The 11,410-nt window shown below is 28.2% G+C and overlaps 1 protein-coding gene across 1 annotated transcript; it reads left to right on the top strand.

Annotated features, from left to right (window-relative positions):
* Positions 1 to 192: 192 nt before the first annotated feature.
* On the top strand, positions 193 to 9,107 carry Ip259 (NSA2 ribosome biogenesis factor-like IP259). The gene is made up of 2 exons (XM_016061875.3): positions 193 to 240; positions 8,277 to 9,107. Exon 2 carries the CDS (start codon positions 8,287 to 8,289, stop codon positions 9,067 to 9,069), a length of 783 nt encoding a protein of 260 aa, XP_015917361.1. The 5' UTR covers positions 193 to 240; positions 8,277 to 8,286; the 3' UTR covers positions 9,070 to 9,107.
* Positions 9,108 to 11,410: the final 2,303 nt, after the last annotated feature.

Genomic DNA, 11,410 nt, shown 5'->3' with positions numbered 1-11,410 from the left:
CACATTACATAGATTTTCACTAGTGAGCTTGCCACCCAATTGATTGCAAACAAATGCTGTGACGTCATGTGCTTGTTTCCCATTGAAAAAGGCAATTTTTTTTTTCGTTGCCACCGGTTACATAGACATCTCTTTTCCTCTTGCATCGTCAAACTACTACTACAACTACTAATATTTATTTACTAAAAATTTAGTTTCTTTCGGGTTTCCTCTTAATAAACTCGTACACGTGGTTCTCAGGTTAGTCGTTCATTTCTTGTTCCTCTTTTATTCATAAAAAATTTTTGATTCATATGTATGTTATCAATTTTTTACTTGATGTTCTTTCTTTCACCTTTTAAATTATAGATTGTTCAAATACCAATCATTTTAAACGTCTACGTACCAACGACCGCCTTTTGAAATCATTTAGATTTTTTTGTGTAAATGCAAGCGTTTATCAGTCTATCTAATTTTGTTCTAATCAACTGTAACAGAAATAATTCAGAGGAGATTTCCGTATTCAATCTGTGGCAGAATAATCAACATGTCTTAAAAAACTTCCGGGCAGTGGCCCGCGAGAAACTATAAAAAAAACATCACAGAAAGGGACCAATTAGGAAGGTATAACTCGTAGCCACCACCGGGCAAACATCTACATGTTTTTTTTAAAAAAAAATTTGCAAGTTTAAAATTTATTTGGCATCTTGATTTCTTTCCCTCCCCTCTATCTCTGGAAATTAATACTCCTACATTTTTCGTTTAAAAATTTTGATTACCAATAAATTGGGTGTGTATATATATATATATATGTATTTAATTTTCAAGAATTAAATAAAACTTGAATTGTTATCAGACGCAGGGCTGCAGTTGAAATTTTAGAATTCTATTTATAAAGCGGATTAGAATTGAAGTTTTGTTTTACTGAAAATTCTCTTTAGTGATAAAATGACAATAAACTTAGCTTTGTAACTTGGTTAATCGATAGAATACTTGTTGTACATCTAACAAATGAACATGTATTGTTTGAATTTTAAGAAAAGTTGGGATTTTTGTTATAACTATGGCAAGGCCAAGCGTCACAAACCTCTTGGCAACCTATCTGTACAGGTCCTCCAGGGGTTGGAGGAGAGAGGGAAACCTGATCATGTCATCCTGACGGGGAGAAGGTGAAGACAAAAGGCAATCTCACAGATGAGAGGACCAAAAAGAATGGTGTAATCTTCATAATATCAGGATCGGGAGTAAATTAAAGTGATAGATACGGAAGATAGAAAATAGTCGCATGCAGAATGTTAACAGGTATAAACAAGTTCAAGAGTGAGGAATGAAAGTTTTTTATAGAAAAATTGAGAATCAAACAGAAACTTACATAAACGTTTATTTTCGGAATCTCTATTAAGTATGCTAATCTATGTAGAAAATGTTAAGTGGCAATTTTTTATTCTAAATCAAAATTGTCGCTAAAAAAATTTATTTTGCGTTCATTGTATATATTAAATATTATGCTTTAAATTATAGCGCCTTCAATGGGACTTAGCGGAAATTTATTACCATTGCAGTTGTCATGCATTCATGGATGGAAAAATATTTTCTACTAACAAAATTTTTTTTAATCTAAATTATTTCGTAATAATAATTCCCTTAAATTATTAAGATGAATAAAATTCAAAATAAATTAAATTTTTAATATAAGAACATTACCCACAAATTTGTTTTTAGGGACACGATATGGTCATAATAATTAGTATTTCAACATACACTTCGGTCAAATAATTACTCGTTATTAACTTTTGCTTAAAATTTTATACATAATACTTAGTCTTCAATAATTCTTTTAAAAGACGTTTTTTCTAGTATCAATTGGCGATCGAAATGGGCTACAGGTGGCATAGAGTAGAACCTTCTCCTCTACCTATGGCATCACTTGGCATGCTTTCCTCATTAGCGTGTGGAGAGTCATAAAAGAAGGAAGCTTGTTAGTTACTGTCTTGATTTCTATATAGATTAAAATCTTTTAAGTTGGGAAACTATAAGGAGCGGAAAACTGCATTAAGCATAGTTCTAAAAGAAAGCATCGTGGAAATTTAAAAAAATATTTTTGTTAATTAAAAACAAAAAATATTAGGAAAAGGAAAAATATTGCACATTCCTATACAACTGAAAAGAGGAGAAGAAAGGTTGACAGGTCAAAGGCATGTAACCGGTCTTTTCCCCAGATGGCATATTCTAGCATTGCGATCATCTATAGAAAAAGGTTCATGGGTTCAATCATTTAATTTCTTTCATAGCTTTACCATAAATCTAGATTATGATACTTTATTAATACTTTAGCTAAAAAGGATCTCAAGGCTCGAGTGAGTGCGAGAAAGAAATAACCAAGTAATGAATCAATGATATGCATTTCTCTTTCATTAAAATTGCTCTAACGCAATATTTATTTTGGAGATCAAAAATAATGGTCTATATAATAAACAATGTTCTGCCTTCACGGTTTTGACCCCTTCCCCCTTTGTGATTTCCCATTTATTAATTTCATTCAACGGATTACAGTTTTTGTCAAAAAGGATAAATTTTAAAAAGAAGTACGCTTAATCGCCACTGGAGATTGGTATATCCACATAATGGTTTTAAATATCACTTTTTGATGCACTCAATTTTCAGATTCTATAGTATTTCTCAATAGCTTTTCCTGCGGTTATTGTATTTATTCCGCATGGTTTAAGGAAATCCAATATTTTAAATATGATATTACGATACACAAATTTAAAATTTCGGTAATCATTTTTTGACTCGTTTTATTCTTACCAGTTTCATTATAAATCCAAGTGATGTTCGGATCACTCTTTCCCAGTTACAACTACCTATTGCCATACAGTTTTTAAAATCTTGGTACGTTTAATACATTATTCTTACTCTTGATTTGTCACTTGCATATTTATTTAATTTTTACGTTTTGATGCAATTCATTTTTGTCTGTTTCCTTGTAAAATCCTCAATTATTATTCAAAAGTTAAAGCACAGTATTAAAAAGTTTTAAATTTTTAATACAAAAATATGATTCTTGAAGTTAAATCAGACATTTAAATAATCAAATTTTAATGCACTTTTTTGTACCGATTTTATCGTAAATCTGAAAGATTTAATTTAAGAAGTCATTTCAGCTTGTGGAGTCTCGTAACCTCTGTTGTCCAAGTGAAAGTAGCAAAAGTTGCTGCTGTCAGTTATTTCACTTAAGCAGTACATTGCCTACACATGAGTGACAGGTGAAAGATTGATTCTTTAGTAGTGAAATAGCTTTACAATAATTTTAGTTATGGATAAGGCACAAAAATTACACACTTTCAAAATGGGGAAAAGTTGCATATTTTTTCATGGAATTTAATGCAGAAATAGTTTTTTTTTATAACTTATGAAAATGGTGTCCGGTTAAGAGAGATAGGGAGTAACATTTCAAGGCAAAAATGTCTGTCTGTGTTAGTGTACAAGAAATTTATGTGGAATCCTTTTTGTTGATTTGCAGGTTTTAACCAGTACCAAGTAATGCAAATATGTGTATATATACAGGGGTCTGTCCAGGCCGAATTCGCTACCGTTTAGCGGTACCTTCACAAATTCAATTTTATTTAAAACGGTAGTTTCACAAATTCAACTTTAGGAAAAACGGTAGCTTCACAAAATACTTTTCCTTAAAATTTTGTTTTTGTATCCGTTAAGAAACATTAAATCTATACTTTTACCATGTCTTTGTGTTAATATTTTAATATAGTTTTTAATTTTTCACAAATTATGTCTAAATTTTCACAAAATAGGTACTTTTCAGAAAAACCTAGACAGACCCCTGATATGTATGCACATTAAGTGTTGGTATCTAGATTATACGTAAATCCGCCTTTGTCTCATATCATTCCCTCATTCTAAGAGAATGGAAGTTTTGCTATTTATGAAGTTAATTTATTTTCTAAAAATGTAATACAGTCGTCCCAACTTAATGGCATATCGGATAACCCTCTTATACGAATAAAGTTTAATGGAACCACATCAATTTATCTGAATTTGAAACTTACCTGTTTAAATGGATATTTGTTATTTTTTGCACCTGCCTAATTGCATAAAGAGGTACTAAAATGAAAACATTTGTTTATTTTTGAGAAGCTAAAATGATATTTCCATTTATCAGTTAAGATAAGGATACAATAGGTGGTCCCTTCAATAGCGACTGTCTGTTCATTAATTGGTCTAAACAGGTGATGGAGGTAAAGCTGAAAAAGTAATCAAATCTTGCTGTCAGTTATACATTGAAGTAAACAATGGGGATTTTACCGCTCTTTAACTTACTTCACTTAAACATAATTTAGAATGTTAAAAAGGTACAGAGTGATTTGTTTTGTGATTCCCTCCTGGTGTGCTGTTAGCTTTGATAAGAAAAAGTTTCAAAGGCCTAACACACTAGTGAACAGTGTCGTGTGCCTTTCTCTTAAATAGAATAATCATTGCCTAATTACACTGAATAACTCTGAGTTAGTTGCAAGTTGAGTGTGAAAAGGGATGATTTGAATTTATGGGGGGGGGGACAAAACAATGCATCTTGGAAGCAATAGATTTCAAAATATCATAAACTGAAATAGTGCATTTATTTGAAATTTCTCAAGTTTTGAGGATTAAGAGAATATAAAAAAGTAAAAATTTAAGAAATTCTTAATGTGTAGGAAAGAAATACGCAGGTCATGAGAGTCTTAGTAGAAACTGATAGGGAAATTCTTATTGTGATAAATTGACGAATTAAACTGGTATAAAAGCAGACTTCAGTCATCAATTATTTTGTAAGGCATCAAAAATATTTTAGTACCTATATTATACTTTTCACTAACATTGATATATTTTTATGTCTTTTTAAATGACATTTGTATTTTATGATACTAACAAAGACAGTTTTAATTATAATTTTTACTGATCATAAAACTGAGTTTATTTAATCAAAACGCTATACTGTATATTAAATACCAATTAAAAAGTAACATTTTGCAGAACTTTGGAATTTGAGGCTGAATATTGCACTCCTCTTTTTATCGAATAAGCCGCTTTATTGCTTAGGTTTGGTGAAACCGGTGGTATTCCTTTTAGTGGGGTTGACAGCAGGGTTGGGTTTTTGATGTCAAAAAGTGGTTTTTGACATGACAAGGGTATAATACTGGTTTAAACCGACGAAAACCCGTCAAAAATGTCAAAAACTGAAGTTTGCCAAGAAAATATATAAACTTCAAAACTACCAACAGTTGCCATGCATTATATTGAAATTTAATTATACTATAGGTAATCAGCAGGTTTTAAAATATTTTTTAATTAAAATTAAGGTAAAATAACAGATTTAAAATCTCAGAAATTTATATTCAAATGCATGTGCAGAAAAATTTTGCACAAAAATTGTTTAAATATTTATATTTAAAAAATTTTTTTTTCTTCTTTTTGATACTTAAGAAAATTAAAAGTTTATTACTATGCATTTTTGACATATAAGGAACATATAACTAATATTTATAAGGAACTTACAAGTTATGTTGTATAAATACAAACTTGATATAAGATACCAGTATATAAAAAAAAATTTTAATGTTATACCGAATATCTTTATTATCCAGTATGTTAATTTGAATTTAAAAGTAGTTATATTTATGAATAATGATAAATATAATTCATATTGTTTATTATATTTATTTATAATTATTACACTTATCCACTTGTATTAAGAATACAAATAATGCATATCTTGAAAGCAAGAAGTAATTATTCAACAGCTGGATATTTAGATATTCAACAAAACTATATCGTATTCAGCAAAATGAAATTCACAAGTATTTAGATAAACTAAATTTACAGCATAGCAAATGAATAGGCTGAATATACTGTAAATCGACACTAACTACTCTGTGTATTTAACAGAAAGCACTTAAATTTGTATTGTCTTATGTTAAAAAGATTATTAAGAAGATTTAAAAGAATATTAAAAAGATTTTTCTTTAAAAGAAGATGTCTAATGTACAAAACTGCTAATGTTTATCTTTAAAAATGTCTAATTTTTAGTATAATCTATACTATACACTAAATTTGGTTATAAATAAATTTCTTAATAATATCACTGCAGATTTTCAATAACACATGAAAATGAATACATAATATTACAAAAGATGTGAGTTTTCAAAAGTACAAGATTTTGGTTACTATTCAAAATATAAGTGTTTCTTCAAAATTTTAAATTTATTTTTTCTAGAACATATTTAGAAACACTATCCTTTAAAAAATATATAAATTTTATGTATTAATTAAATTTCACATATGAATATAGATTTTTGACATTTTTGACAGTGAGGTTTTTGACGTGACGGTTTAAACCATGGTTTAAACTGTCACATGTCAAAAACCTGCCAACCCTGGTTGACAGTAATAAGTGTCCTAGTTTTCTCATAGGGTGACCTGGGGTAATTCACGATCACTCTGTTTCTGGGGTAAATAATGATCACTTAAGTTTTATTTAAAAAAAAAAATTTTTTTTTAAATTTGAGACATGGACAAGAATGCTTGTACATTTTACTAAAGTATAACTGCATTTACTTAATAATAGTTTTTTGTTTAATCTAACAAAATAAGTATCTTTTAAACTGCTTTCTGTATTTTCCATTTCAAAGATGGGTTTCAAAATGTGCACATTTCTACAAAGATCCCACTCCTTCTCTTAATAATAAATATTTTGAGTTACTTTCTTTTTCTTTGATATAAAAATAGTGTAAGCTTTTGTTTAATTGTTTCACATCTACTTTAAACATTATAATTAATTATAGGAAACTATATCAAATGTAGCCCCCTACACATGGGGTAATTATTGATCACTGGGGTAATTCCTGATCATTGAAATTTTTTCTTATAAATAGTATAAAAAATAGCTAATCAATAGCTAATTGTGTTTTCTTAATTAGCAGATCATATTTATTAAGTGGAACTACTATAAAATATATTTTAACTGTAATCACAAAATTTGTTTTTAACTGTATACAAGACAAATGTGTTCTGATTTGCACCATTTCTGGTTCGTCTTACCTTGCTTCTATCTTAATTTTATGTGTGTACATTGTTAGAATAATTTTTAAGTTTATAAATTAGCCTAATATAAATATGGGGAGAAATTATAAGCCTAAAAAGGATACTAAGTTTCTAGAAAGCAAAATTAGTGAATTTCTTTTAATGATTGAAAATGAAAATTTCAGGGTGAGAGCAGCTGTCAGAGCTGTTGACATAGATTACTTAACTTTATTCTCTCACTTAATGAAGTTAAAAGATCCAGCTAAAGTAACCTATGATGGAACTCTTTCTTATATTCCAGAAGAACATGAGAATGAGTTGGTTGCTTGCCTAAAATGTATGGCACGATGCAAAAATTTTTGGAAAATTTAAGGTGTTAATCTTTATTTTTGCTTTTAAATAAATCGTTTTATTAGCTGCTTAAACATATCTCTTTGGTTTATTTGTTTGATCTTGATGTCTAATTTGTTAATTACCATTGTATAATTATTTTTAAACAGCTTCTTTATTATAAAAACTGGTGATCAGTAATTACCCCAGAAGTGATCGGGAATTACCCCAGAAATGATCAAGAGAAGGGGTAATTCCTGATCACTAAAAATTTTAAATCTTTTAAATTCGAATTAGATTTTCAAACAAAAGAAGGTAGCATAGGACTCATCTCATATAGCCTCAAACTTCCAGTAAATATTAAAATTCTATCTTGAATAGTTTTTTCACAAAATAGATGTTTGCATTTTTTGATCAGGAATTACCCCAGGTCACCCTATAGGGTAGTTTAAGAATATATCTTGTTATTTTTTTACTTCGAAAGCAAACAATGCCCTCACTAGCAAAAAAAAATGACACTTCTGTTATTCTAATGTTTTTAAAGATTAGATAAAAAAAAATCAGTTTCTCTTTAACTTGAAGAGATTTTAAGAATTGACTAAGCTTTTTTAAAGGAATTGACATATGCTTTAATGCATTCATTAAAATTAATATTTTAGACATATTTATATCTAAAATTTATTCCTTCATCATATTATCATTCCCCCACTTTAATGAAAAAGACTTTTCATAATTTTAGTACTAATATTTAGTGTGAATATTTAGTAATTTTTTTTTGTTTGTTTTGCATAATACCTTTTATTGTATCTTATTACAAAAAATTAGATATTTCTGACTCAATTTGCATAGAATGACCCACCTGACTTTTAACGTTTTGATCTTTTTCTTTTTAGAAATTAAAAAATGCCACAAAATGAACACATTGAACTTTTTCGGAAAAGGCATGGATATCGTTTTGATTATCATGAAAAGAAAAGGAAGAAGGAGGGACGTCGTCCTCATGAGTTGGCACAAAAAGCTAAGAAACTGAGAGGTATTAAGGCTAAAATATACAATCGAGAACGATTCACTGAAAAAATTCAAATGAAAAAGACTCTTCGTATGCATGAAGAAAAGAGCACCAAGAAGCGAGATCCAGAAAAAGTGCCTGAGGGTGCTTTACCAACTTATCTATTGGATCGAGAAGGTCAGTCTAGAGCCAAAATTTTGTCTAACACTATTAAACAAAAGCGAAAAGAAAAGGCTGGAAAATGGGCAGTGCCATTACCTAAAGTAAGAGGTGTTAGTGAAGAGGAGACCTTTAAAGTAATTAAGACCGGTAAACGTCAAAAGAAAGCTTGGAAAAGAATGGTCACCAAAGTATGCTACGTTGGAGAGGGATTTACTCGTAAGCCACCTAAGTTTGAAAGATTTATTCGTCCTATGGGTCTACGATTTAACAAGGCACATGTAACACATCCTGAATTAAAAGCCACCTTCTATCTGCCTATCATAGGTGTGAAAAAGAATCCCAATTCAGCTTTGTTTACTAATCTTGGTGTTATCACAAAGGGATCAGTTATTGAAGTTAATATTAGTGAACTTGGATTGGTGACACAGGGTGGAAAAGTTATTTGGGGTAAATATGCCCAAGTTACTAACAACCCAGAAAATGATGGTTGCATAAATGCTGTTTTACTGGTGTAAAGAATAAAATGATGGAATGTCTTTTGAGTTTCCAAATACTTAGGTGTTTTGTTGTACTTTATACCTTCTTTTTATTTTCAGGCTTTATATGTTTATCACATATATCCTGGCTGGAGACAGTAAAAAATGTATTTATGTGTATATACTTTTTTAAACATATAGATCTTCCCAATGTTCAGAGCTAGTGATTTTTGTTGATTTTTATTCAAATACACTGTATGAACTTTGATTTATGATTAAAAAACGTTGCAAATGTTTAATCAAAATTAAATTTATATTAAAACTAACAATATTTTAGAAGCTCTAACTACCTAAAACGATTTTTCATTATAATGCATAGCAACCATTTTGAAGCAAATGCATGATTGAAATTTAGACTAAATGAAATAGAGAATTTAAGGAATACTTTAACTATTAAAACAAAGTTTCAATTAGCATTCTCTGCTATTGATATTTCTTTTTTTTTTCTCTTGATTTTTAAAATGACAAAATAACTGTAACAGATTGTGTTAATTTTTTTTCACAAAATTTCTTTATAGAAAATTTAATTATGTCACAGATACTGTAAACATATTATGAGAAAAAAATTTATTAATAAAAGAGACAACACAATTCTAATTCTGGGTTATTTAATTTAGTAACAGAGACATTTTCATTCTGTGATTTGAAACTAATGTACACAATATTAAAGATAACATAAATACAATAGTTTATTTGTTGCTAAACTGTATAAAAAGAAACAAAAGATTTCCAGCTTTCTCATTTCTTAAGTGATTGCACAGTTTAGATTGTACTGTACTGTCAATAGATATAAAAAAAACATCAGTTGATTTAAATCAACGATTTTTAAAAAAAGACCTATTTGATTTAAATGAAGCTGATTTAAATCAACAACCCTGCTAATGTTACAAAAAAGTATTATGCCTTTAAACACATTTCTACACAAAATAAAATATGTGCATTTATGAATTTTAATTAAAGCAAACTTATTGTATCTAGAAAATAGTTACATTTCCCAAACATCTTTTTAACATTTATATCATGTTCTTAAAATCTTGCATATCAATATTCTGAGCTTTTGATGCAAAATGAGCTGACTAAGAAGATTGTCATCACCTGGCTAAGATATTTTAGTTTCTCTCAAGTTCAACAGAACAGTAAACAAATATTTGCAATTTATTACTTCAAAAGTCCTCTCTTTATTAAAAAAAATATTTTAAGAAAGTTTTGTTTGCTTTTTATCTTATTCTTAATATAGATTTTCTAATGTATATACAGATATAATCTAGATAGATCAAATATAGATATAAATTTATTCTTTATATGAATACAATAGAATTTTAGTATGAAAAAAAAAATTGTGAACTCAAAACAATTTTATTACATGCAGCTGAAAAATTTTGTACTCAACAAAAATCTTGATATTATATTTTACATTATGAGCAATTATTGTGTTATATAAAATAGCTCAGTTAAATAAATTTAAAGAAAGCAATATTTTGTTGTAAGTTTATGTATTCTATCTTGGATTCACATTTTTTTTTTCACAATGAAAAAATATGTTCTGGAACTTAATTTTTTTTTTTGCATAAGTTTGTTTTTTTATACTCACCTTTTTTTAATAACCATATTCTTATGCACAAAATAACATTTATTAACTGTAATTTAAGTAAAATATTAAATAATGTTTTAAGTCAGATGTTGATGCTTGATTAACAGTTAAATTGTATTTTATATTTTCAGCTATTGTAAAATAAAATCGAACTGTTCTATTGAAATGTATCTCAGTATTGCTTAGTGAATTTTAATTACCAGACCGAAGCAAAAATATCACCTTAAATTGTTGTTCCGCAGGAATTCCTTGAAGCAAAACAACAGCAATACGGAGACCGAGTTAAGTTTCATTGATTAATAATTAATTTATATAGCAAATAACAAAACAAATATTTGATAGCCTATGTGTATTTGTTAAAAGTGTGGTCATAAAGTTGAAATTTTAGGGGGGGGGGAGAAATTTTTAAAAATCACTACAGGATATTATTACAGGGCATTATTTAAAAATCACTACAGGATATTATTACAGGGCATTATTTAAAAATCACTACAGGATATCTTATTGCAATATTTTAGAAATATATTTATTAAAAATATTTCTAACTGTATTTATTTGTTTACTTATTAATCCTAATGCATTGTGTTAGCATCAATTGTGCACAATGGTTATTTTGGAAAAGAAATTTATTGAGTACAAAATGTCAACTATCCTATAAATAATTATATTAACTTAGCTTGAGCATTTAATAATTTATCTTTTTAGTTATCCTTCATATTTAAATGCTCA

This window comes from Parasteatoda tepidariorum, chromosome 7, assembly GCF_982258835.1.
Source record: "Parasteatoda tepidariorum strain Cologne lab strain chromosome 7, Ptep-v5.0, whole genome shotgun sequence".
In the NCBI taxonomy this organism is placed as follows: Eukaryota; Metazoa; Arthropoda; class Arachnida; order Araneae; family Theridiidae; genus Parasteatoda; species Parasteatoda tepidariorum.
The sequence above is the reverse complement of the archived record's forward strand: the minus strand, read 5'-3'. Positions and strand labels throughout refer to the sequence as shown.

What these genes read in the sequence shown, in the direction of transcription:
- Ip259 (XM_016061875.3), top strand. Translation starts at nt 8,287, where the DNA reads ATGCCACAAAATGAACACATTGAACTTTTTCGGAAAAGGCATGGATAT.